Source organism: Drosophila busckii, chromosome 2R, assembly GCF_011750605.1.
Source record: "Drosophila busckii strain San Diego stock center, stock number 13000-0081.31 chromosome 2R, ASM1175060v1, whole genome shotgun sequence".
In the NCBI taxonomy this organism is placed as follows: Eukaryota; Metazoa; Arthropoda; class Insecta; order Diptera; family Drosophilidae; genus Drosophila; species Drosophila busckii.
In genome coordinates, this window is record NC_046605.1 from 470853 (window position 1) to 498367 (window position 27515).

At 41.8% G+C, this 27515-nt stretch overlaps 7 protein-coding genes across 14 annotated transcripts in view; 2 read left to right on the forward strand and 5 right to left on the reverse strand.

Annotated features, from left to right (window-relative positions):
- The first annotated feature begins 334 nt into the window (after positions 1 to 334).
- On the forward strand, positions 335 to 2642 carry LOC108596525 (G2/mitotic-specific cyclin-B). Its single transcript, XM_017982412.2, has 4 exons — positions 335 to 519; positions 797 to 1172; positions 1228 to 2180; positions 2243 to 2642. Exons 1-4 carry the CDS (start codon positions 484 to 486, stop codon positions 2531 to 2533), a joined length of 1656 nt encoding a protein of 551 aa, XP_017837901.1. The 5' UTR covers positions 335 to 483; the 3' UTR covers positions 2534 to 2642.
- Positions 2643 to 3858: 1216 nt separating this feature from the next.
- On the reverse strand, positions 3859 to 6908 carry LOC108597369 (ATP synthase subunit alpha, mitochondrial). Its single transcript, XM_017983895.2, has 4 exons — positions 6760 to 6908; positions 5526 to 6106; positions 4644 to 5445; positions 3859 to 4554 (listed from the first exon to the last, which is right to left on the reverse strand). The coding sequence occupies exons 1-4, from the start codon at positions 6817 to 6819 to the stop codon at positions 4345 to 4347; spliced, it is 1653 nt and encodes a 550-aa protein (XP_017839384.1). The 5' UTR covers positions 6820 to 6908; the 3' UTR covers positions 3859 to 4344.
- Positions 6909 to 7750: 842 nt separating this feature from the next.
- Positions 7751 to 27515, forward strand: part of LOC108596303 (cyclic nucleotide-gated channel rod photoreceptor subunit alpha) — a 57924-nt gene continuing 38159 nt past the window's right edge. For all 5 annotated transcript variants that reach the window (XM_017981898.1, XM_017981900.1, XM_017981899.1 and 2 more), the window contains exon 1: positions 7751 to 9548. The gene's annotated coding sequence lies outside the window, so the exon portion shown is untranslated. The remainder of the gene's footprint in view (positions 9549 to 27515) is intronic.
- LOC108596311 (calmodulin-beta) lies at positions 22759 to 23412 on the reverse strand. The gene has a single exon (XM_017981917.2). The coding sequence runs from the start codon at positions 23350 to 23352 to the stop codon at positions 22906 to 22908; it is 447 nt and encodes a 148-aa protein (XP_017837406.1). The 5' UTR covers positions 23353 to 23412; the 3' UTR covers positions 22759 to 22905.
- Positions 23477 to 24055, reverse strand: LOC108596312 (neo-calmodulin-like). The gene has a single exon (XM_033293203.1). The coding sequence runs from the start codon at positions 23975 to 23977 to the stop codon at positions 23534 to 23536; it is 444 nt and encodes a 147-aa protein (XP_033149094.1). The 5' UTR covers positions 23978 to 24055; the 3' UTR covers positions 23477 to 23533.
- On the reverse strand, positions 24152 to 24849 carry LOC108596308 (CG30270). The gene is made up of 2 exons (XM_017981911.1): positions 24769 to 24849; positions 24152 to 24705 (listed from the first exon to the last, which is right to left on the reverse strand). The coding sequence occupies exons 1-2, from the start codon at positions 24808 to 24810 to the stop codon at positions 24229 to 24231; spliced, it is 519 nt and encodes a 172-aa protein (XP_017837400.1). The 5' UTR covers positions 24811 to 24849; the 3' UTR covers positions 24152 to 24228.
- On the reverse strand, positions 24869 to 26782 carry LOC108596309. 4 transcript variants are annotated; one of them, XR_001915040.2, is made up of 4 exons: positions 26632 to 26778; positions 25996 to 26574; positions 25409 to 25940; positions 24869 to 25346 (listed from the first exon to the last, which is right to left on the reverse strand). XR_001915040.2 is itself a non-coding variant. In XM_017981914.1 (2 exons), the coding sequence occupies exons 1-2, from the start codon at positions 25451 to 25453 to the stop codon at positions 24909 to 24911; spliced, it is 483 nt and encodes a 160-aa protein (XP_017837403.1). In that variant the 5' UTR covers positions 25454 to 25516; the 3' UTR covers positions 24869 to 24908. The 4 variants fall into 4 exon arrangements, 2 of the variants coding, with proteins under 2 accessions (XP_017837403.1, XP_017837402.1); XR_001915041.2 differs by having other exon boundaries at positions 25996 to 26778; XM_017981914.1 differs by lacking the exons at positions 25996 to 26574; positions 26632 to 26778 and having other exon boundaries at positions 25409 to 25516.

The window sequence follows — 27515 nt, forward strand, 5'->3', positions numbered from 1 at the left end:
CCCGCCAAATATATTTTCTATATTTAGTAAGAACCGATAGCTTTGGTATATTTACTGCTCGATAGCTCGACAAATTTAATTCCACTATCGATATATCGCAAACACATTGCTAGAGATGCACAAAGCTATGAACGATAAATGTAATCTGGCAACACTGGATACTACTCTAATCGCTGTTGAGCATCACTAATTTTCACATTTCAAATTCAACGGCGGGTGTTGCCAGCGATCGCGGCTCTCGGAAAGTCAGAAAATTTTATAATCACATTAACTAAGTAAAAGTAATCGTTTGAAAAATTGTAAATTAATGTAATTGTGCAATCTCATTAGAAGCAAATGAACATTGCTAACAGACGTATCAAAAATATATAAAAATTCAACAAAATTTGCGTTTCAAAGTCAAAGCGACGCGCTCAAGTAAAAAATATAAAAGATCGCGGCATAAAATACTATATTTGCCTAAAAAGGAGTTCATAAAGCATAATGGCGTGCAAAAATTTGAAAATGCATGTGGATGAGGTAAGTAGAAACTAATTATAATATGCAAAAAGTAGAAATAGAAAATCTGGCAAGGGGCAAAGGGCATGTCCGCCATTGCAGCGACTTGGCGGCGTTTGCGGCTGCGTAGCAGCTGCACAAAAGGGAGAGTGCAAAAGAAAAAAATGCCGTACTGTAATCAGCGGTAAATGTGATAGGCGTCTAGATTTGATAAACTAGCGGTGCTTTTTACCGCTAACTAAGCAAGTGTGAGGAACAATGCATAAATTGAAAGTGCGCGCCATTTTTTTTTTTTTAGAATGCAACGGAGAAATTTAACCAAGTGCAGCTGAAGAAATTGACAGTGCCTACTAACGAGGCTACCACTAAGCGTGCTGCACTTGGAGATTTACAAAATCGTGGTTTAACTCGCAATATAACCAGCAAGGATGTAGCTCAAAAAGAGCTAAAAGATGTAAAACTAACTGCTAAGGCACGTGTCGATACATACTGGAGGAAGGAGCCACTAGGTGCTACCAATGCCAATGCAGGCAAGACAACAACAACCAACGTTGGGCCACTGCTACGCTCCAACTCTGTGCGCAACGGACTCTTGACACGACAGGCGCCGTCACGCCCCTTAGTATCCGCCACCTCTGGTGTGGTGAAATCAAGTGCCGCGGTTGCAAGCAAACGTAAGTAAACACTTAGTAGTTAATGATTAATGCTAAAGTGCTACTCTTCATGTAGCTGCCGTTGCTGGTACCGTCAAAGTCAAGGAGGACCAGCAGCAGCCGATTCAGGCGCTGCGTCGTGAGGATAGCAACTTATCGCGCAGGTCATTGACCAAGCTACGTGCTGCCCTAGCCAAGCCCAGCCAGGGTGTTGCGCTGCAAAAGTCTGAGCTGTTGCAGCAGAAAGCAGCACCAGCTAAGGCAGTCGTCGTGGCCAAGAAGGAGGTTGCCAAGCCACGCCCCGTCGTTCTGCCAGTGACGTCTAAGACTGTTGTTAAGAAGGATGAACTTCTTAAGGCACGCCCCTTTACAGCTCCGCTATCGGGCAAAGCCTTCTCCTCGGCCTCCTCCTCAAACACTTTGTCGCTATCAAGCAAGCGGCTGTCTGAAATAGAGGACATCGATGCAAATGATCGAGAGAATCTTATGCTGGTCTCGGTGTATGTGAACGACATCTATGACTATCTCTATGAGGTGGAGCAGGCGATACCCATTCAGAAAGACCATCTGGCTGGGCAGCCAGAGGTAACGCGTAAGATGCGCGCCGTACTTATCGATTGGATCAACGAGGTGCATCTGCAGTTTCATTTAGCTGCCGAGACCTTCCATCTGGCCGTTGCCATTATCGATCGTTATCTGCAGGCGGTTAAGGACACCAAGCGCAGCTATCTTCAGCTGGTGGGCGTGACTGCCCTCTTTATTGCCACCAAGTATGAGGAGCTCTTTCCGCCAGTTATAAGCGACTTTGTCTTCATTACGGATGATACCTATACTGCACGCCAGATTTGCCTGATGGAGCTGAAGATACTTAAAGCCATCGACATGAATCTGTCGCGCCCCTTGCCCTTGCACTTCTTGCGCCGTTACTCGAAAGCAGCACGCGCTGAGGATGAGCATCATGCCATGAGCAAATACTTTTTGGAACTGTCCTCTATGGACTACGAGCTAGCCAGTTACAGGCCATCGGAGGTAAGGAAATTTTATACAACTGCATTATTTCATTTTTTTTATATTTTTATTCTCATCATTAGATTGCGGCCGCATCGCTGTTCCTATCGCTTCATTTGCTTAACGACAACGCCAAAGCCGCAACTGGCTTTAGGGACACGCACTGGACTCCAACACTGGAACACTATTCCCGCTATACGGCTGCACAGCTGCGTCCCATCACGCGACAGATTGCCCAACTGGCTCAGGATGCGCCAGCTTCCAAAATGCGTGCCGTTTATAACAAGTACCAGGCAAGCAAATTCCAGGCAATCGCGTTGCGCACCGAACTGTATGGACAGCTCATGAACTCCATTGTGAACAGCAAGAATTAGTCTGTTCAAGGACGACACATTCATATTCAAGCAAAAATTCAATTTCTAGTTTAGTTCAAATTGTTTTCTATTTAAACCCGTAGTTTTTATTTCGTTTCATGTTCTTAACACAATCGTATCTATATATTGTATACTTGTATGTATGTAATAATAACAATTTAGAGCATCGTCTGATGCTACTTGTATTTGTGTGTGTGTGTGTGTGCTCTTCAGGACAGAGGGAGCGAGGCTCACAAACTTAAGTAGCGCTTGTGTTTGCTGCCAGCTTTGACTACCACTTCCTCCTATTAATGCAAGCACACTTACTGTTACATAAAATATCTTTGCTATGTATGCATGTGAAATTGGTGTGGGACGAAAGGAGGAGCACGCACACACACACACAGCTAAGACACTGAGAGTACGATAAACAAAAGGAAAGGAGCAAAGGGTGTATGAGCAACGAGCGCATTTGCTGGCTGAACATATCGGCGTTGTCTCTCAAAGTAGTTTAAGTTACTTACAAACAAAAAGACAAACAAATTAATGCTACACAATATATAAAATTGTATTTAAGTTACTATGCTATACGTAAGTTATTGTTTAAATTTTTATGTGTCCATGTATGTACAATTTATACTTAAATACATTTTTTAACAAAGACAACGTATGTACACTAAATCAAGGAAAGCAGAAAATTGAGTTTTGCAGTACATATCCTTATCTATACATATGTATCTAGTTATATATACTTATGTATATATGTATGTGTAGTTGCCAGACGGACTGTGAGAAGGTATCACACAAAAACAGGGAAGTTGCCTTTGCCTTTGCTTTGTTCCGTTTCATTTGATCGCAGGTCAGTTTTTTCCCTCCCTTATACGCTGTTTTCCGATTTTGCCGTCGTGTTGTTGTTGCTCTGCCCTTGCGCATGGCTGTCTGTAAATACATGTGCATGTGTGTGTGTATGTGTGTGAATACAGCTGTGGGGCGATGAGTTTTCTGCCTTTGGTGAGTCACTTGCTGCTCGGCGCTGTGCGCCTGTTCCAAATTTAAGTTTGACGGGTTTATGGCTCTCATTAATTTCGACACTTTTACGGGCAAACACAAAAATGCAATAAAAAGAAAGCAAAGGGACAAAATACAGCACCATCAGTAATCACAGTAAATGCTGTGTCCTGCAAGCAAGGATACACACACACACACACACACACAAGTAGCGATGGGCACTCATGCTGCCCCATCCTTCTGCCTTTTGCTGTGTGTCTGTTAGGCAAATATGCAGAGCTTTAAACTGTGTGTTTTTAAAGGAGTCTCTCTACTCATTTATTTCAGTCATGAGCATATAATTTAGTATCGTATGTTTTTATTTTCATCGTTTCACAAATCTCATCCACAAACACAGTATTTCGACATTTCTCGATTACAATATTTTAAATATTGACTATTAATTAAGAGTTAGGAGAATAACTACATGACTTTCTGCTTTTTCCTTAACGGATTTAACGATTAATGCTGAAAATTCGAAATGTTGTCCCGTGATCGGCTGGACAATCCGGCTGCAATTCCAATGGCGCCCAGCGCGCTGCTCTCTCTCTCCCAAGATTTGTGGCCGGCCGGTGGACGCGACATGGACTTGCAGCTCAATGAAAAATTGAATGCGTTAAGTAATTGCTTTTTTTTTTGTTTTATAATTTTTTTGTTTGTATTATTCTTAAGTGTGTAGTTTGTTGATTTCAGATATTGTTATTGTTGTTGTATCAACTAGCATTTATTGTTGGTATTAACTGCTCGATATCTAGGATATAACTGCATGCGATTGAAGTCGCTTCCTAACCCTGGAAGGTGGCCATGAACTTGGTGACAACATCCTTCAGCTTAGCATCAGAGGCCTGAGAGATTTGGCCCTCCTTGGCAATTGTGTCGAGCAGACCCTGCTCGGTGGTCTTGATGTGCTGCAAGAACTCCTTCTCGAACTTGGTGATCTTGGCGGGATCCATCTTGTCCAAATGACCGCGCACACCGCAGTAGATGACAGCAACCTGAAGAAAAACGAATTCCACACATTACAAACCAATTCAGTTTCGAAATTTTCAATTTACAATCGAAAATTTATGAATGATTTACACACCTGATCTTCAATGGACATGGGCACATACTGTCCCTGCTTGAGCAGCTCGGTCAGACGCACACCACGGTTCAACAGCTGCTGGGTGGCAGCATCCAGATCGGAGCCGAACTGGGCGAAGGCAGCGACCTCACGGTACTGAGCCAACTCCAGCTTCATGGAGCCGGCCACTTGCTTCATGGCCTTGGTCTGGGCGGCTGAGCCGACACGGGAGACAGACAGACCGACGTTAATGGCGGGACGGATACCCTTGTAGAAGAGCTCAGTCTCCAAGAAGATCTGGCCATCGGTGATCGAGATGACGTTGGTTGGAATGTAGGCGGACACATCGCCGGCCTGGGTCTCGATCACGGGCAGAGCAGTCAGAGAGCCACCGCCCATGGCGGGTGACATCTTGGCGGCACGCTCCAGCAGACGCGAATGCAGATAGAACACATCACCAGGGTAGGCCTCGCGACCTGGGGGACGACGCAGCAGCAAGGACATCTGACGGTAGGCCACAGCCTGCTTGGACAAATCATCATAGATGATCAGGGCGTGCTTGCCCTTGTCGCGGAAGTACTCGCCCATGGCGCAGCCAGAGTAAGGGGCCAAGTACTGCAGGGGAGCGGCATCGGAGGCGGTGGCAGACACAATGACGGAGTAATCCATGGCACCGGAGTCAGTCAGACGCTTCACAATCTGGGCGACAGTGGAACGCTTCTGGCCAATGGCGACGTAGATGCAGTACAGCTTCTTGGTGTCATCCTGTCCATCGTTGAAACGCTTCTGGTTGATGATGGTATCAATAGCCAAAGCAGTTTTGCTGTCCGCCGCAAGAGCAAAGAATGACAATTATGATAATTATCAGGCAGGTAATAAAGCAAGCAGCACGCGGTCACTTACCCAGTCTGTCTGTCACCAATGATCAACTCACGCTGACCACGACCGATGGGCACCAGAGAGTCGACGGCTTTGATGCCAGTCTGCATGGGATCGCGCACAGAGACACGGGGAATAATACCGGGAGCCTTGATGCCGACACGGAAGCGATCCTTGGTGTTGATGGCACCGCGACCATCGATGGCATTGCCCAGAGCGTCGACAACGCGACCGAGCAGCTCATCACCAACGGGCACATCCACAATAGCGCCAGTACGCTTGACAATATCACCCTGCTTGATGAGCTTGTCGTTACCGAACACGACGACACCAACGTTGTCGGGCTCCAAATTGAGGGCCATACCCTTGAGACCGGAAGAGAATTCCACCATCTCATCGGCCTGGATGTTGTTCAGGCCATAGACACGAGCGATACCATCACCAATGCTCAGCACGCGACCGGTTTCCTCCAGATCGGCCTTGGGTGCAACACCCAAGATGCGCTCCTCCAAGATGTTGGAGATCTCGGCGCTGCGCTGTGTGCTGGCAACATGGAACTTGCGGGCAGCAAGAGTGGCAGCTGGGTACGCAGCCTTGCAGGCAACCTGGTTGTGGTAAGCAGAACAAGAAGCGTTTACATTTTGGGCTTATGTAAGTTAACATACGGGGGAGGCTAAAGCATTGAATAACTACAGCTGCTATCTCGTTCTTACACATTGAACGCAGCGCAGGCCGGTCGAAATACATGCATGTATATTTACAAATTATTATGCTTATGCATTACAAACTTGTATTTGCTTGCACACATATTGATTGATTTATCCGATTACAATTTAATTTTGAACATTCTGTGCGTTTATCTTTGGCCCATAACATAACCTCAATGTTAACAGCGCTCAACATTGCGAGCTGCCCTGACAGTTATGTAACTTTCGCCACTAGCACAAATAACTTTGGATTTTTAGCAAATTATTATTGCAATTAGAAAATTTATAACATTGATTTTAGCATACTTAAAGCTCGGCGATTGATTACGTAACATTCCTTTAGACCGCGCAGCATTCTCTGCAAGACATATTGCGTAACTTTACACTTAAGCCAAAAAACGCTGGAATTGCGCTTAAAACATATTGTAGCTAGTTTATGCTCTGCTTAAAACAATTAAATTTGATATTCACTTGCAAATTTCTCATTTTATTGCAAAATTTCATTCGGCCAATTTGCTTGGGGTTATGGAAACATTATATATTTTTTATACCTGTGAGGCCGCCTTGGGCAAGTTGCGAGCGACCGACGACGCCAAGCGAGCAGAAATCATTTTTATTTAACTATTTTTCACTTTTAATGTGCCGCAGAAATTAACTAATTCCCACACCAGCTCCTCCTTCAGGTATTTTTCACAAAGATGGTTCCCGTCTGTGTGACCAGAGTTTCGGTCAGTGCAGGGCTGGCTAAAATGGACGAACCTATCGATGTATCGATATAACTTTTTCCCGGGGCAGTAGTCGTTACTGCTGTCTGTTGAAAGACTTAAGAGTTGATTAAAATATAAGCAGTTTGTCGAATATGTGTGGCAGGTTAAATGCTTACTATTTTGCTATAACAAAACGCGATTGCGATATTCTTAAATTTGCTTGCAGCCCTGCATGCAGAGCTTGGCAACACAAATGTACTATTTATGCCACACTTCGGATAAAACGCACAAGCTCGGATGACAGTTGGGTAAGGTACTTAACGAACATGTTAATTTGAATAAAAAAAGTTAAAACTGCGGAAAGCTTAGAAAAGTTGTACATTCTTCGCTTTATTGTAAAAATTCCAGAATTTCCGCTTTACGCGACCAGACCTGACGCAAAATAGCAACCGCGGCAGCACTGATAACATTAACAATAACATTAACAGAGTAACAGTGCTGTCAGTAATTGTGATGAAAACAAAATATTGTTTGCTAATACAATTATTTTTATGGAATATGTGGCCAATATACAAAAAATGAGTAAGACTATAGCCTGTGTTGATCGCGATTAATGATTGAATTATTGCGAGCTTAACAGTATATAGGCCAACTCAAAAAAAAAGCTTAGTCAAAAATATATAGCTAAAGTGGCAGCACTGGAGGACATCATGTTTTCATCTCCTGCATTCTATGCTCATTCCGAAAATGGCCGTCGCGCAGTAAGGACGTCGCACGCGGTTCTCGAAAAGCGAGACACATTTTCATTAAATTCCAATGGTGGAGATCGGTACGCGTGTCGGTTGGTAGGAAAAGTAACAACAACAAAATTTAACTCGATATCCCGGTCCAGTGTGCTGGTGGGCACACAGTGCCTGTGAAAAATGGAGTGAGATGAATGTGTGCTTAAATTTGAGATGTGAAATGAATATGCGAATTGTAAATCGTACGCTTAAATGCGCTTGATAGCGCCTGGCATTAAAAAATCTTACTAGGGAAATTTTAATGCCATTAACGGCATTTGCATTTGCCTTTGTGCTTGCGTGCGGGAATTTTCGACAAAGCGACAAAATTTAACAAAACACCACCAGCAGCTGTTTGAAAAAGCAATAGAGATTAGCAAGAGTAAAAAATGAAATTGAGATGCAAAGGCGATTAAGAATTAAAGTGAAAGGCTTAGAATACTTTTGAGAACGCGAACAGTGAATTATGCAAACAATGCAGCTAGGGCCAGCAGCAATCACAAAATAACAAAGGAGCGGGAGCAGAGCAATGCTGCCAATTATTTACAAATGAGCACAAAGTCAGACAACAAAGCCATAGCGCAGACAAAGAGATAGTAAAAGCTTAAAACGCCTGTTAAAAGACAAAAAAGAAGTGCAAAAAATCAACTCAGTTAAAAAAAAAAGTAAACTGGAAGTTTGTGTTTGCCGACGCAACGTGTGCAAAAAAAAAAAAGAAAGTAGAATTTTTGTCATCAAGCCACCACAGAGCGGCCCCCGCGCGCGCGCGTAGAACAAAAGAAAACGAGAAAAAACGTTCCAGCAGCCAAAAACATACCAATACACAAATACAGAGACAAGCCATACGCACACGCACACGCACATACACATTGAAAGGTACACGCACTCACGCGCAAGCTTCGCACTTGACTTGAACATTAAACGTATAACACACACATACATACAAACATACAAACGCACATAGAGAAATGGAAATTATTGAAGCTTACCTTAGTACACTGCTAAATTTGGCGTTGAGGCCGCGTGGACAGGCTCAGGCTCAGCTTATTGCGGTGCTTACTATGCGTCGTCTGTAGAGCAAGAAGAAGAATAAGCAACAAAAACAACAACAACAGCATCACATCAGCACAGCGACTTTTTGACTGCAGCATAGTTTTTGTTTTTTTTTGGTTCAGCAAGGCCGTCATGCAAATTACGGTATCAGCAACGAAAGCAAAAGCAAGCATCATTCGCCGTCAGCTTCGCAGTAGCAGCAGCAAAAATGTTTGAGAAATACATCGACACATATGTGCGTGTGTGTGAACAAGTGAAATTAAAATTCCCGCATGCCTAATGAATTCCCTCCCTCTCTCTCGCTCGCTCGTACACTGTGAGGAGGCTGCGCTGCGCTGCTCTGCTGTCATTGTCACTGCCGCTATACCCAAACAAACATTTGATGTCGTCGTCGTCTCGCCTACGCGTATACTATAGTGCCGTTATATGCACACGTACGTGTAATATGTGTAATATGCATGTGTGTGATTGTCTGCTTACTAAATGATGGACTTGAATGCCATTGCATAGAGAACAATGGCGTGTTAACCAGTTAGCAAATAACAACAAAAACAAAAACAACAATAACAACAACCACAACAACAAAAACAACAGTTAGAGAGCCAGAGCAAGTGGAAAGTGAAACTGGCAGCCGCTCTCAAAGAATAATCAAAACGAAACGAAACGAAACAATACAGCACACAAACATAAGCTAACGCTTTGGCTTTTGCTTTTGCTTTTTGCCCATCATCAATTGCAAGCGCGAGCATACAAAAGGAAACACACACACACTCATACACATAGCTGTGTGTGTGCAAGGTAAGTGCTAAGCTTTTGCTATTCCACTGTATCTCGTTCTATTTTAACTATAGTTAAGCAATCAGACAACAACATTTTATTTTCTATTTACTATTTAATATTTTCTGCATAAATCAAGAATTTCCAAGTAAAACTAGCTAGACAAATTGATTTTGCAGAACATTAATAATAAGATGAACAAACATTTTAAAGAGTTAACACACACATACACACAGCCACACAAATATTGCAAATGAAATCACTTCTACATCACTAAACCAGCTGAGTGACTATGAAAGCGTCAGGCAGAGCAAGTGAGAGCGTGTGAGCGAGAAGGGAATTAGTGTGTGTGTGTGGGGGGGAAAACCAATTAAAATTATTTACAGGCAAAAGGGCGAATGGCAAATAAATAAACGTGGTGTGTGGCAATGTTGTGAATTGAAATAAAACGAAATGTAATGAAGAACTGTGAATAGCTACACAGCTCCCAAAAAAGTAAAAAAAAAAAATAAAACTACCCGCCCGCTCTCCACTTGTTTCGCTTGCTTCTTTATCAGCGCGCTCCTCTACACCAACAACACCAAGCTCCCAGTTTTGTGCCAGTGCCAGGCCTCGGCGTCGTAAATAATGCGGGCCTTAGAACGAGACAGATTAATAGAGCGCCTTGCCAGCGCGAAGGAGAGCGAGACAGAGCGCCCATTTTGGAGCTTATGCTTTGACTGTGATTCTGTTTCTGTTGTCGTTTCTGTTTTTTGCTGTGCTGATGTTTGTGTTGCGTGGGTTAATATTTCATATACAGATTTGGTCATGCAACGCGCATCAAAAAGCTAATTTAGTTAGCGTGCGCCTCCATACTTGGGTCAATAAAATATAGAGTTAGCTGTCCCTGTCTGTCTGTATAGTTTCTTTTATGCTCATTGTTTAAGAGAAATCTTGTATACAAATGGAATCTATTGCAATAACATCGTCTATACAAATTAACCACTTTTAGGCAGGTACATGCATAAGTCTTTGACTACGTGATATCCAAGCTACATGTCAACATACGACACAAGGATACACTGTTGAAATTCCAGGCGAGCTTCTGCAAGAGTGAGCTCTGGAAATGACGTTAACAGTGTTCAGTGTCATTGTTGGTTTTTCGAAATTGTGTTCTATGTTGACTACATGCGACAGTAGTATCTATTTGACATTGAATCTCAATAATTATTTCAAACAATTATAATGATGCTCCGGAACAGTCTGGAAATGTGGCGTTGGGAGCAAACGAAGAGCAGCTTGTCTGATGCTTCAAAGAGACATCTCCTGAGCGAACATGATTCTCGGTCTCATAATTCTCGGGTGCAATGACGTGGTGGCACTGCGGTGCGTGAAAACTTGATACTAAAAGCAACTATTAAAGTATGCAAGAAATTTCCGCAAATGATATTTGCATATTTTATGCGAGAGCAAAATGAGAGTGTGAGCTGTAAAGGGTAAGCCGAAGCGTGACTGAGAAAGAAGGTAAAACATGCAAACAAACTAGCGATCAAGGCAATTCTGACGTGTCGGTACATGTCCATAATAATCAGGCCATAGAACATGAACGGAGCACAGCAGTAGGCCTTAAAGCGTTCTCAACGTCTAAGGGGGAAGGAGCTAATATGGGACAACGACTACTATAATAAACAATTATGAAAATTGTAAGTTATGAATTAACATTCGTCAGCACAGTGCTCGTTCAAGAGTTTTATAACCTGTCTACTGCAGCTTAAAACATAAACGATTATCCCACACTCGCTTAATTACAAAGGTCGGAGCTTAGCTCGAGCATCATGGTGAAGGGGGCGGTGGAGACTATATTTTGGGCATGACAGTTGGTATCACGTGTAGAATAGTTGCCAAATAGGCCATCTGTTTACTCGCTATTTAAATATATGTAACAAGACAATTTTCACAAGTCCACACAAAGGGATTCACAATCTCCTACTATCAACTACTATAATCAGTTTTGTTCGAATGAGACCTTAGAGGCTATCTAAATAAACTATACCGCGGACAATAATGATAAAAAACGACGAACTTCAAACGACTGATTGCACAGAGAACAGAGGTTTACCGCACATGTCAAAAAATGACATTACGAATCTTTTAGAACATTTTAATTGTAATTTATAAATTTGTGTCCGCCGTAAAATATAAGTATATGAAGCATTAAACAGAACGCAACTGATGTAGGCTATACTCTTCTAAATCAGAGGTGAAGCTAATTAATGAATGTGGAGAACGCACAGCAACCAAACAACGGTCACACACACACACCAGGCAACACAGCCACAGCCTGCCACGTATGTTCTTTATTTTGTTTGCTGTATGCACTAGCTGAGCTTCAGGAAAAAGTTTGACACTTTGCCGTTTGGCTTTCCACAGACAAAATCTGAAATTTTCCCTACTAAAATAACCCATTGGGTTTATCAACTGAACAGGAGTGACATGACGGGCAATTAATGAGAGGCGACGATGACAAAAGCTCGGAACCCTACCTGGCAGCAGAAGAGAGTAGAAAGAAGGGGAGCATCGTCAATGCTAATAATGTTACTCCCACCGGCGGCGCGTAGCGTAGCAAATCCAGCCGTAAGCCCTACACATGTTATGCGGTGTGTGCGCCCATCCCGGCGCTCGCTTTGTTAACACAATCTTATGTTTTGTTCAGCAACACGCGCACATATAAAAAAGACGTTCGTTTATTGACCTGCCGACGCACATTGAAAAACAGCGATTTTTTATTGTCATTTAGATATTTAGCGCCAGTTTTATTATATGAAAATTGCGCGTATGCAGTGCGGTTTTTATTATGATGCATGTGGGACCAACAGCCGCGCGACTTTTTGAAATCGCTCACGAACCTTCTCTGGATCTCTCTTTTGGAGACGCTAGCTGAGATGAAGCGTGACCACCTTTTAAGCGCAACGTTTTTGATTGTCAAGCATAGCGTTACACAATGCCACAGTTCGGAATTAACGCAGCTTTACACTCTTTTAGCATCTCGCACAAATAATTAGTTCATTAGATGGCGACCAATCAGACACCAGGAGCGCAGACCGTGCGTTTCGAGTTTCCGTTTTTAACGCGAACGAAAAGGGCCAAGAGTTTTTTTTTATGTACACCACCCCAACGAATATAGCGACCAGACGCTTTTGCTGCAATCGACAATTGCACGACTTACAGATTGAACACATAAAACTAAATAGCAGACATACAGAGCCAGAGAGAGAATTGCATGTTTGATTCAAATATTGAGTTTTAGTTTCGATTTAATGCACAATTCAATGTCCGTGCTCAAGAGCCAGAATTAATACAGAACTACATAAATACATACACCACTTAATTAGTTAGACAACAAAGATTGAGCCGCTCAATCCACTCTCACATGGCCACGAATTATAAAATATTGGTGCAGCACATGCAGACAACAACAATGCACTAGATTTACAAAATGGTAGCATCGCCTTAAGAGAACACGCAACAATAATAAATATAAAACCCAATATAATACAATACATGTCACATTTCAGTTCCAGTGGACGGGTGTACATTATAACGCAGATACACACAAAACAAACACAAACACAAACAGACAGACATAGCAGAGACACTAGTACTTGGTATTAACTTAAAACCCTGAAATGGATTAAATCAGAATACGCCGCCAATGCAGATACGCTGCGGTTCTTTTTAGGTAATTTGCACATTTTACACGCAGACAGGATGCGAGCGCGCAAGGACAACACACACACATACAAATATAACTTTTCATATTATTTATACATGCAACAGACACTTATGCTGCGCTCTGTTCGACATAAACAAGCTCGCGCAGAATAACAATAATATATTTTTTCATTTTCTGCCTGTCGTACCGATAATTATAATTAAAATTAAATGCAAAAATATGCAGCATGCTTTGTATATGAATTTAATTATAACATTGATTTACGACTATTGCAAATTATTAGCAATTAATCAATATTGTACTGCGGGGTACACAAATACACGCAAGTAATTTTATGCGCTTGGTATTTCATATATGGAAATTGCAATAAACTGCAGACTGATGTTATTTATACTGACTTTAGTAAAGCATTTGACTCTGTTAATCACCGTCTTCTAGTGAATAAATTAAGCTTGATTGGACTTCCAAACAATTTTCTGAAATGGATTTCCAATTACTTAACTAACAGAACTCAGAGGGTGATTTTCAAGTCGGCTGTTCGAAGCCAGTATTCGTAACGTCTGTTGCCCTCAAGGTAGTCATCTTGGTTCTTTGCTCTTTAACCTATTTATTAACGATCTTCCCTCAGTCATTATGCATTCTAATATTTTGATGTATGCTGATGATGTGAAGCTGTGTCTATCATTTAGAGACATGTCATGCAGTACTTTATTGCAGACCGATCTTGATTGCTTTTTTAATTGGTGCAAAAATAATTAATTAATTTGCTCTAAATTAAGTTTTAGTCATCCATAGACACTCGCCTCACATCGTCACCTATACCATGATATTTGCTTAAAACAGATTTATATCGGAGGAGTATGACCTGGGTACAAGTTCCTTCGATAGCTAAGCTGAAGTTGAACAAACAGTTTCTAACTGCAGTAAGGCAATTCAAGTCCTCGGCTTTATCAAGATGGGCACAAGAATTTAAATGACCCTTACACAACTAACTTTATTATAGCCTTGTTCGACGATGCTGGATCTGGATCATGTATTGGTCTCCATAAACAATATCTACGACGCACCAGATTAGTATTGATCTGTTCAAAAAACTTTGGTATTATTCTTACGTGGCTTAACTGGGTTCCAGTGTTGATCTACCATTTACTCTTAGACTACTTTTAATTAATCTTCCATCTTTAACTAATCGACGAAAAATGCTTGGCGTCATGTTCATGATTAAATTAATTAAAGGGAAATTGATTCTTCATATTTGTTGTCAACTAATTGTTCTCGTCTGTTGGTATACTCGAAATCATTGGGTTCCCTTACTCTTACTTTTGCACAACTAACTATGTCTAGCAGAGCCTCTCGCGTCCTGCTGATATTATAACAGAACTTTATTCTGTTATCACACAGAGACCTTCAGATTTATTACTAAGCGGTGCATTAACTTACTTAAATATTAACAATTAACTTGAATCCAGATCTGATTGTTTTTTCTGGTTTTCCCATCCTTGCAACAAATGTTGGGTCTGTTAAACACTCCCAATATTTAAGGTTTTAAACATAAAGATATAATGATAAATTACCTTTAAATTTAATTTGACCTATTTTGTATATAAATACAAATGTGAATCTCTTGACTTTTAGCTAATAAAATTCTATTAAATAATAAATCAATAAAATAAAAAAAATATATGGAAATTGCAATAAACTGAGGCGCATAGTCAAAGGAGTTTATTTGCAGCTTAATGCTTAAGCCGGCAGTATATAAAATATAATATTTTATGCCAGTCCAGACTCAATTAGCTTCATATAATGCATTTTAATAATGCTAAAGTTGAACTGCTGCAACTTCAAATGTTTGATACAAACTTAATCAGTTTTGTGGCAATATTTTGCATGCGTTGCATGCCTCGTAATTGCATCAAAGCAATTGCAATGCTCAATATTTGCTGGCACTTGCAACTGCCACACATGTTGCACCTGCTAAACACATACATGCAACTTTAGAGCGCCCCCTTGCGACAATGCAACTCGCAAAGCGCCTATTAAATGACAATCGCAGCTTCTCAGTGCAGTGGGGTGGGCTGGGCTGGCTAACGAGCTAACACCAACTGTGGGGGGGGCAATGCAAATTTCTCGCATGCCAAAGCTGCCCCCGCCTGCCATGTTTTCATTCAATTCTGCTCTAGCCTCTTCTATCAGAATCGTCCGGTTGACATGGGAGATTCTCGGCTAATGCGGCCACTGGGCAGTCAACTGCTGCTGCTGCTGCTTGCTTACACACTTCCCCTCTGCCTTCCCATCTTTCGCACACTCGCACTTAGTAGCTCTTGCTCTGTTTATGTTCGTATGTCTGTAGTTCTGTTGATTTTGCCCTTTGGCTGACACAGAGAACGCTGTTGACTTTGCATATTAAAACAAAATGAATGCAGACAAGCATCCAAAACAACAACAACAACAACAGCAACAGCTACTACATTAACAATAACAACAAGCATATTAAAAATATAAAAAAGGCCAGGGCTGCAAAACTAGCTAGCAAAAAAGCTTTGCTCATCAAGTCTCAAAGATTAAAACTTATACCAGTAGCAATCAATAAATTACACTAGCGCACCAGCCCATTCTTTTCAGAGCTCTTTATATATAAAAAACCTTTTATTTTTATCATAAATTGAGTTAAATAGTTTTCATAACTTTTCTATACAAGCCACTAAATAAATTTTGGATGCTAGAGGCTTCAAAGTTTCAAAATCTAAAAGTGAAATTGCAAAAAGCAGCACATTGCTTTATGTCTATGTATATTAAAAATTAAACAAACATTTTGCTTAATTGTTTTATTATTATTATTCGCACTCACTCGTCAACATAACCGAACTCGCTTGCTGGTTTAACTAGTTTAAAGCTTTTACTTAATTGATGCTTGGCACAATAGATGAATAAAAATGTATCTTAAATTATTGTAAAATTTAAATGTAGTTCAAATATTTTATTTTTGTTGTTTGTTTAATAGAACTCTATAAATTATTTCGATTAAATTAGAAATTTAGTAGGTTTTGGCTCAAAACTTGCGTTTTGTTAACTAGTGTTATTATTAAGCTGCCAACACAGTTTGCTGCCATCAACTTTGCAGAGTGAAATTGTTGCCTGAAGTTGTGTTGCAGCCCTGTTGTCAGCAAACAATGAAAATAAAGGCAGTTTGCACTGAACTAAAGCAGGACAGAGACTCTTCACTTGTACGGCTACTTTTTTAATTTCTAATGTCGAGTCAGCACTTCCTTCTGTCCCTCCCACTCCCAGACAGCCCAGCCAGGGTTGGGGCTTAACTTTAATTAATTATACAAGGTTTGTTTGGAATATTTAAAACTGTTGACTTTGAGCAAAAATAAAATATATGAAAGCTTGCAAACTCGGCAATATTTCCAGCACTTTCAATTAGCGTCGCAGTAAACATTGAAAAGCACTCGTATGTCGGATTTTTATAAACGGTGACATGTCGGCAAACATTTCCATTTCCATTGCCAGAGCCAGTGCCACTTTCATTTGAATCTGCTTATGGCAAAAGCAGCTTAACGACCCGTATAGAATACCAGAGCACAAGTGAAAGGAAACTACGAGAGGTTCTCTCACTCGAGTGTGTGTGACATGCAATAAGAATTAGCGCCGCCCGTCCCAACAAAAGCATCATAAGGTACTCGCAGTCGCAGGACCTCATTGCCAGCAAATGCCATTGATTGACACGCAATGCATGAGCACGTTGGGGTCCCCAAAAATATTTAGCCAAAAGGGAAATCCTGTTCGACACACTGCTCTGGGTTGCGGTGTTGTTGTTGCTGCTGCTGCTGCTACGCTAATTGGAGCACGTAATGCACAAATGGACAACTCAATGGAAGCCAATAGAGGCAGAGGCAGAGGCAGTGGCGGTGGCGTTGAGAGGGGAAGGTAAATGGTTGACTGCAATGAAGAAATGCACTTAATTGGAACGAGCGAAATGCGTACGTTGCCGCGTTCGTGGTGGCCATATGAATAATTAGTGAAGCTATAGAGAGACAGAGAGAGTGAGAGCGAGAGCGAGTGAAAGGAATCACTTAAATAGAAAGCCATTGCTTAGAGAAAATGTGAACAAAAGTATGATTTAATTGGAAAATGTGTATGGAATGCGAATTTGATGCGAGAATTTGTTTTTATAGCAAGGGTAGGAATTAAATTTCCCAATATGCTGCGGTAGCAATTAATGTACGCAGTTAACGTTTAAATTGGCATACCGTGCTGCGAAATTGCCAGACGAGTTGATTAATGCATTTTACAGGTGGTGCTGGCAACGGAATAGAAATGGCGCAGGCCATTGCGGCGTATGCGTAATGTTAATGCAATTTCAATGCGCGCAGCATGCAATACAAGGGAAATGTTAATTTGGTTCATGTGTGTGCAATAAGAAACTTGTAAGCCTTCGGAACAACATCTGCGAATTGTGACAACAACAATGGCAAAGCAAAATGAAAAGAATGATGCTGAAAGGCTAAAACAAAAGGCAAAAAATAAAAGCAAACTGTTTACTCATGCCCTTTGTGCAGCTGACGCTGACGCTGATGCTGAAGCTGGCGCTGGCGCCTGCTGTGTCGCGCACTAAATAAACCCACTGAGATATATCCTGATGTGTATCCTGCATAGCGTTGTCTCTGCACAGCCTGTCAGCTGCAATGTTCAAGTCGCTCTCATGCTCATTGTTGTGCTTATTGTTATTGTAGGCGTTGCGTATACGTCACGCTCAAATACACAGATAACTCGAGTTATAATTTCATCAAAAGTGCCCACGCACTTTAAATACGCGCGTTTTTGTAATATCGATAAATGCGCATGCATTTCAACTAAAATAATGATTGAGCTCAGAGCCAAAAAGTACTTGAGTCATTATACACTTTGCAAAAAAATGGAATTGGGTATCATGAAGTTGTGCAAATGTATGTAACAGGGAAAAGGAGGCGTGGCAAACCCAAAGGTAATATATATTATTCATCCTCAACGAGCTGAGTGGATATAGCCATGCCGTCTGTATGAGCGGCGTTGTTCTCAGCAACTATAAGAGCTAGAGCAACCAAACTTGGTGTGCATGGGCTCCTATATACAGGACACTACGCTTTTATTTTTTTTTTTTTTAATATCCACCCCCCTCCACCGCAAATCGAAAAAAAAACATAACACCTAAATAATTCTTTTAAAATCTAAAAAAAATCACAAAATTACCTAGTTATGTTTTCGAGCTACATGGTGAAAGCAAAGTATATATCCGACTAGATACGACTGTTTGAGCGTCAAGAACGAGACTATAAGAACTAGAGCTAACAAATTTTGCTTGTGGCTGCTTTTATACTTAAGAGTAGATTGTTTTTATTTTATTTTATACGTTAAATAACGCAAAATTTTAGCTGTTTGTAGTCAAAGTGTATACAAAAGTTGTGTACTTTAATGCGCTTACTTGTTTTAGAGCAGTCAGAGAGAGAGTGAGAGAGCGAGAGCGAGACAACATAATAATATGCAGGAAGCGTAACATTAAAAGCGAATGTGTGTGTGTGTGTCTTGGTCTTGACATTTTGAGTAGCGTGTGTGACGTTAGGCTCATTTATTTATTATTTCTGCAGATTGAAGTGGCTATCAATAACCCAAAAGCAAATATAGCTGGCGCAAGATGCCAGGATACTTACACTGCTGTGAGTGAGTGAAGCATGTGGCGATAATTTCGCATGTAATACATACATATGTATATAACACATGTGTGTGTGTGTGTGTGTGTGTGTGGTACATGGACAGTTGTTGTTTATGGTTGCTGGTAGCGCTTTTATGTTTATGACTGTCAGATAAGGCCCAACTGATATATGCTGGTTTAACCTTTGCTCTATGGCCTGCTTCCAACTATTTTGCATAAATCAAAACTATGTGTGTGCTCGCTGGACTTTTTCCCACGTGTGCCATTCATTTGCCCCTTTCATACATTTTGTGCCAGATGATTTAGGTGGCCATTGACTCGGCAAGGCTACGGATACAAAATGAACTAGCATATTTTAATTTTTATTACTAAACAAAAGTCTAGCAGGGTCGAAATCAATTTTAGACTATCTTCTGTTTATTTAAGCTCTGCGCATATTTCATGAGTGAGCAGCAAGACTCCCAGCAAATGCAGTGTGCTGTGTGCTTGGGTCAAAAGGGTTCGTTGCCTTGTTACGTATACGTAATATGATGCGCTTGCCAAAAAATTACATGGACCATTGGCCAGCAACAACAACAAACAGGCGCATATTTCATATAGAAAAAAAAAACACCTTTGATGTAATTTTAACATTTTTTTTTTCTCGCTGTGTGTTGTCCCTGACGTATTTCAGTTTGTTGTTATTTTTTGCATTATGCGCACATATGTATGTGTGTGTGTGTATGTGGCACACAAGTAGCTTTTGTGTGTGTGTGTGTGAGGTGCGAAAATGTGACGTAAGCAGAAGTAGCAGCGAGCATCAAATTGGGTTAACACAAAATGAAATGCCACCCATACATACATACGTATACAAAAATATTTACGTATGTGCATGTGTGCATGTGTGTGTGTATTTTGTTGGTTTATTTTTTAAGCACTTTTTGGGGCTGCTGCATGCCGCCACTGGGGAAATGAGATTTGCGCCTCTCTGCGAGGAATGCGTTGTGTCAGTTTCAAAAATAAACACGTGTGTTGCTTTTTTTCGTGTGTCCTCTTGGATATGCTAGAGGCTTGGGGTGGCTTTGTGGTTGCACGAGAGAGCGAGAGCGAGAGCGAGACGTACGGACAAGCCACAAGACAGGTGACAGTGTAACTGAGTTTAAAGTTCACAGATTTAGCAGCAAGTTTGGCAATCGCTTGTTATCACTTGGCTAACATTCTTAATTTCATTCATTTAATATGCATAATGACCAAGCAAAGTTTGTTGCTGGCAACGTCTTGCCCAAAATTGTTATTGTGGCTTGCACTTATCTAATTGCAGCTTCTATTGAGGCTAGTCGTCAAAACTTTGCTGAGTAAAATGCTCTGAAGCTTTATCGATTTATTTAATTTACTGAGCAGTTGATTGTGGCTAAATTTAAGCAGAGGTTTGCTATTAAGCAGTTATTAAGTTGCATATGTTTAAGTTCTTAAGCTGTGTTCGCTCACACACACACACACGTATTTAGTATATATATACTATAATTAGAAACGTCTGCAAATTAGCTTTAGCTCAAGAGCTGTGAACTTAATTACTGTCAACTAAACTTGAGTGGGTGGCTGGACTCCAATGGCCATTTGCTGCTGCTGCTGCTGCTTATTTATCTTCTTTTGCTTTTTATGCTGCGTGTCCAGCTGCACTATGAGCTTTTGGCAAGTAATTCCCGTTAGCTGACAAACTCATCAAAATTTCACAGCCACTTGGGAAGGCAGAAAAGCGCAAAATTTTTATTGTGTTTTCATTAGGCGCTGCTCACTGGTCAATGGTTGGGTTCAACTCACAAAGAGCAGGAGAGGGAGAGGGAGAGAGTGAGGCGGCTCTGTAGGGAGTATTTTTGTCACTGGCGTGATGAGCTTTAAGTGTATGCCGAACAAACTCTGTGTAGAGTATTGGGGAATCGTTAAGCTCCAAACACGCGCAGAATTGAACAGAGAACAGCAAACTGACAAAGCACGCGAAAAACTTAATGAACTACATGAAAAGCGAACGCGTCTGTTTTTATGTGTGTGCGTGTGTATGCGTGTGCGTGTGTGTGTGTGTGTATGCTAACTAAGCGCAGTGGGGGCGGCAGCCATGACGCTCAAGTATGCTTTGGAAATTCTCCAGAGCACGTTTCCGGAAATAAATAAATAAAATCCTAAAGGAGCCCTAGCTGCTGCTTCAGCCGCAGTCCAGGGCTGTCCATACGCCAAGCTTGCGTGCCTATTTTTTGAGTGTGAGGGGCGTGCGGGGCTGACGAGAGGTTTGGCAGCAAAGCGGTCAAAGCAAAGGAAGCACAAACGAGCTCTGCATAGAAATTTACGTATTCGAAAATGTAGAAAGCATAAAGCAACAACAAAAATAAGAATAAAAGAGCAAACATAAATTCCCGTAAAATTTTAATGATACAAATTATTTTGGCAACACAAGAAGCAACTTGATTTTGCTTTGTGTGTGCGTGTGTGTGTGCGTGTGTGTGTGTTTTATACCCTAGTGCTGCGCGGGGTATATAAATTTTATTAGAATACACGTGTGTGTGTGTGACAGAGATAATTACAATTTTAAATATTTATGATGTACGACTTTTAATTTTAACTCGCATAAAAGAAAAACAGTCAACGAACTGAAGTTAAAGTCAATAACTTTATTGCAAAGACATTCACATTTTAAATGCTGTTTGTGCTGCATAATCCGTCCCAGCCAAGCAGCCAGTCAGCCATATGTGCCACAGCCTGCCTCGGTGGCTGCCACTCCCACTCCGCAGCACTAGGAATTGTCTTGTCTGGCGCACCTCTTTGCTTGCGGCAACTTTTCTGCCTGTGGATATTGCGTCGTCAACAGGCATGCGGCAATTTTCTCTTTGCTCTGCCTCTGCCTCTGCCTCTGCGCTGTGGTTCTTGCTGTTGTTGTCGACTGCGCCAAAAACTTTGCCACTGGGAGTTCGCAGGGGCGTCTCAACATTTACCGAGCCAAAGATGCTGCTGCTCCCTTTGTGCTCAGTATGTGTGTGTGTGTGTGTATGTCTGCATTAACGAAACTCAATTTCAACTTTTCACTCTGTTCATGTGGAAAAGTTGCCAAGCAAAATCGAGTCGAAGAGACAAGCGCTCTCTACCCTCTAAAATAATATTTAAACTGAATTTGGTATCCAGCATATACATTTACATTTGTATATGGCTTTAAATTGCTTTATGTGTATTCCTTCGATATATTTCGATAACATTTTTGGAATTATTCCCGCTTGGGCTAGCGAGTTCACAAAATCAAATCTGTCGTGCTGTGAATTTGCGTTGCCCAAACTGAATTCAAATATTTCTCAGTACGCAGTTTGCAATGGAATTTTATTAATACAAAGAAATATATGTATATAGTATATGTGTGTGTGTGTGTGTGTGTGCAGCTTTATCACATGCACTGCTCAATTAAATATGCAAAAAGCGCAAGCAGCGTGAGGAATTTTCTATTGCAGTAAGAACGTAATTTGTTTGGGCTAAATGTCTAGGTAGAGAGCAAGCAACGAAAACAAAAGAAATTCGCTGCAGTCTGCAGTTCTGGGGCGTTGGCCTGGCCGGCCAGGCGCTAATTAAATTGCGGGCAAACTTTTGGCCAAGTCATGCGATAAATCAATGCGGCGGCGAACTGTGAGAAAAATCGCAGCTCTCCACAGCTGTCGAGCTGCTGATTGATGATGCACCAAATTACAAATTATACAAATGTGCTATGCGAATTGCCCAGATAAAAATCACTTTGCCACGATTTGAATGAAAGTTTGATTGATAGTGCTCATCAGCTCAGCAGCGGCGCACAAAAGATTGGAGAGGAAAATAAAATAAATAGAAATGTTAATTAGGCTTGAGTTTTGAGCTGCGCTGCTTGTGGCAAGCACATCGCACGACTTGATGTGGCATGCCACAATCGTCGCACCACAAAACGCGCATTTTTGAACTATATTTATCGATAAACTATCGATAGTTCGTTACAGTATCATTGTCATCATGTTGACAAACTCCTCAAAGCAAATTTTGCCATCACCATCCAAGTCATGTTCGTGTATCATCTCGTCCAGCTCATCATCGCCAGGAGTTTCGCCCAGCGCTATCATCACGCCACGCAGCTGATCGATGCCAATGAATCCGGTGTTCTCATTGTCGAACACGCGAAATGTTTCACGCAGCGCCTCCTCGCTGGGCTCCTCGCACATTTTCATCGACATGAGGTGCAGAAACTCGTCAAACTCGATGGCACCATTGCCATCCAGATCAACCTCGTTTATCATGGTCTTGAGCTCAGCTTCCGTGGGATCTCTGCCCAGCTTGCGCAATATTGTGCTCAAATCCTTGATGGTCACGCTGCCATCCTTGTCGGAATTCAACAATTCAAATGCGTGTTCGAATTGGGCAAGATCTTGAGGACTTAGATCCATTGAAAATTTTGAAACAAAAAAAAATAGAAAAAATAAATGTGTGTGTGTAGCTAGGGTTACGACTATTGAACGAATGAAGTATTTTAAACGAATGTTTAAACATTTCAACTAAAACAGCCTACTATGCATTAAATGCTTACTAATTGCTTTATTTTGGATATACTATAAATTTGGCTGCTCTCTACTTGGAGCTCATCACATTGCAGTACTCCTCGTAGCTAAGGCGACCGTCGCGGTCCTCATCTCCGTCGCGTATTATGTCCTCAAGCTCGTCCTCGGTGAGCTTCTGCCCCAGAGCCATTAGAACAAAGCGCAGCTGATCAATGCCTATGTAGCCAGTGTTCTCTTTGTCGTACACACGAAAGGCCTCGCGCAGCTCATCGTCGTCCGGCTCCTGGCACATACGCAGTATCATCACCTGCAGAAACTCACCAAACTCAATGCTGCCATTGCCGTCCAGGTCGACCTCATTGATAATGGCCTGCAACTCGGCGTCAGTGGGCGACTTGCCCAGCGCACGCATCACTACGCCAATTTCCTTGACCGTAATGCTGCCGTCTCCCTCGACGTCCAGTATGTCAAATGCTGCCTTAAACTCGTCCTCTTCATACTTCGAAAGCTCCATTTAGTACAAAAATCAAATATATAAAATTGCTATTGCTACATAAAATTTTGGTTAAATTGTTTGTATGTCCTCACTATTCAACAGTGTAAAAATAAATGAAATGCCATTTTCAATGCCTGCCTGCCTGTGAGTTGAAATTTTGATGCTTTTGTCTGGCCTGCTGTGCGAGTGTCTATCGAGAATATAAATCAAATTTCCGTTTCAGTAAATTGAAAAGTTGCTACACGTTGCTGCACTTTGAATTTAATAAACTAATTAATTTCTGTATTGTCATAATCCCAAGTGTGTGGATCGATCTCGTAGCGCTTCAAACGCTCGTAGTACTGCCCAAAGAAGAAAGCCTCAAGCTGATACGTTTTGTAAACGCGATACCAGCCCTCGTGCGTATATCGATTATTCCACACCCAAATGCAGTGATTCGGATATGAATCGATCGCTGAATCACGTCCACTAAAATCCAAATCGCAGGGCAAATGCTTTGTATTGAAATCAAATGGCATTGACACCTCAAGTTCGCGTTTCTTGCGCACAATGTGACGCACAGCACTCGCTTCTGGTTTGAACTGTTCGTATTTCAGCGATGCGGTGACAGCCACATAGCGACGCTCCTGCGCTTCCAAAGTATCCGCAGCACTTGCTGTGGTCGCATTGATGCTGCTCGCTGCTTTCGTGGTGTTTGCTGTGGGTGCAGGCGGCTCGGCCAGCGTGCGCGCATTGGCTAATTGTAGCTGTAAATTAAAACTATTATCTCCGCTGCTGTTTGGTACCCACCCCCACCCCAAGCAACTTACCCACACAATTAGTGTGGCTAAAAACAAAAAATTTATGTGCATTTTGTTGCTGACTAGAAAAACACTAAAGACTAAAGACAAACTGACGTAAATTACAAAATTCAATTTGTCTTTTTTGCTAAGCGCACATTTAATTTAGACTAGACGCCTATATTAGTGTAATCCCAGCTGTGTGGATCGACCTCGAAGCGCTTTAGGCGCTCATAGTACTGCCCAAAGAAGAAAGCCTCGAGCTGATAGGTTTTGTAGAATCGATACATTTTCTCGTTCGAATATCGATTATTCCAAATCCACACGCAATGATTCGGATATGAATCGAGCGCCTTATGACGTCCATTCTGATCGAAATCGCAAGGCAAATGCCTCGTATTGAAATCAAATGGCACCGATGACTTCGTATCACGACTATGTCTCACTATATGCCGCACAGCACGCGCTTGCTCCAGTGGCTTTGTGATCTGCGCCGGCAATGCGGCCACAGTAGCGTTCCGTGCATCCTCAACACTTGCTGTGCTCCTATTGCTGTTGGACGCTGTGGGCTGCGTGCACGCCAAAGTGCGCGCATTGGCGAATTGCAGCTGCAACGAAAGAAACGCAAAGTGGCACAAAATATTTGAAACTATTAATGCCAGCAACTTACCCAAGGCGTGAGCGCAACTAAAAATACAAAACAAAAACTACTCATAAGTAAATTTAACAACAACGAATAAATGAGAACAAGTGAAGTGATTGTTATTTATGAACTGACATAAATTGCTGTAGTAATCAAATGATTTATAAATTTCTTGCTTTCACTCAAAGTCCTGTGGATCGCACTCGTAGCGCTTCAAGCGCTCAGCGTACTGCCCAAAGAAGAAAGCTTCCACCTGATAGATTTTGTAGACCCTATAGAAACCCTCGTGTGTATAGCGATTGTTCCAAACCCATATACAGTGATTTGGAAACGTTTCAACGGCGGTGGAACGTCCATTCTGATCGAAATCGCAAGGCAAATGTTTTGTATTGAAATCGTAGGGCAAGGTGGCTCTAGTTTCGCGCTTCCTGCGCACAATGTGGCGCACGACTGAGCTCTCCAGCGATTTAGGGATGCGCTCAGTGCTATTTTGACGCTGGAGCTTAGTACTGTTCTTTGCCGGCTCCACAAGCGTTCGACCGCTCACGACGCATTGCAGCTGCAAATAGCAGAGTTTAGTACTGGGTACAATGGGATTTTTGTCTGCTACATACCAAACCCATTTGCAGTGCAAGCAGTGTAGCAATATTTGTGGGCAGCTGCATAGTTAAACGAAATTAAAATGTTACTTTAGTGTGTGTGTGTTACTAAAATTATGTATATTTTGATTTTCATAGCTCACTGAGTTATACATTAACATTAACATTCTCAAAATCATGCGGATCCACCTCAAAACGCGTCATGCGCTCCGACAACTGCCCGAAGAAGAATGCCTCCAGCTGATAGATGCGGTACATGCGATATGAATCCTCATCCTTGTAGCGTTGGTTGTACACCCAAATGCATTGGCGCGGCATTGTGTCAATGAATTTCTTCAGCTCCGCTGCGTCAATGTCGCAGGGCATGTGCTTTGTATGAAAGTCGAACGGTATGTCCTCGTCTCCCACATTATCGCTACGTTTTCGCTTGATGTGCACCACTGTGCGAGCGGCGCTGCTATCGGACTGCTGTCTATTGTTATCGGTTGAGCGCGTTTCATTGATATGCTGCCGCATGAAGCTTTTGGTTGCGTTTAATTTGTCGTACTCGTTGGGCTGTTGCTCCTCCGTGATAAATCTCGCCCAGCAGCGACTCTGTGAAGTGCTTAACGCTTAATGGGTCGCTTGCCCGTTAAATGTGCGCTCGCTTACCGTTGCAATAAACGCGCTCACTATTAACAGCAGCCATTTAAATCGAAACGGCAGCTGCATGTCGCCTACGTGTGTGTGTGTGTGTGTCTATGTGTGTGTGTTTATTTCTGTTTGAAAATTGAATTGAGTTTATGTTTGCTTTATGTGTATCAAAACTCAACTGGTTTGAGCTTTAATAATGAATCGATCGAAGGCTGTGGCGAATTCAAGTGTGAAAATAATATGACAGCAGTAATCAAGATGACGACAGCTACTAACAGTGCGTCCAGCCTTCTGTCTGAATTCCACTTGATATTGATTTCAAACGCTGCAGCAATGCGGCGTATACGCAATGTGGCTGCTACGCTTGAAAGACTACGGGAAATGGGCAAAATAACTGACGGAAATGTTTGTGAGCCAGCAGCAGCCAACTAGGCAGCCAGCCAGCCAGCCAGCCCGCCAGTCTCTGTTAACACATGTCATATGTGGGCCATAATTGCACTGCCAAATACAAATACAGGCTGCAAGTAAAACAGAGCTACACATTGAGAAAAAGCCGAGTACAATTTAATGCTTAATGCAGCAAAATTGGCTACAGTTTTTGTGCTTATTATATCATTTAGCTTATTATAAACTCTCTGTACTTTCATATCATTATATATAACATAATTGTTTATATATCAAGCTCTGCTCACTAAAGAATTGAACTCAATTTCTCTTCAATTTCTTTGCACTTTCGTTTAAATAGTTTCAAGTGTAGTGTGTAAATTCAGATGTCGTGCCATCTAATGTGATGCTGTGTGTGCTATGAGATGCGTTGGAATGTGGGGACTTGTGACAGGCTGGGGGAATGAATGACAATTGTTTTGACACGCCTGACGGGACGACTGGCAAACGTAGGACGA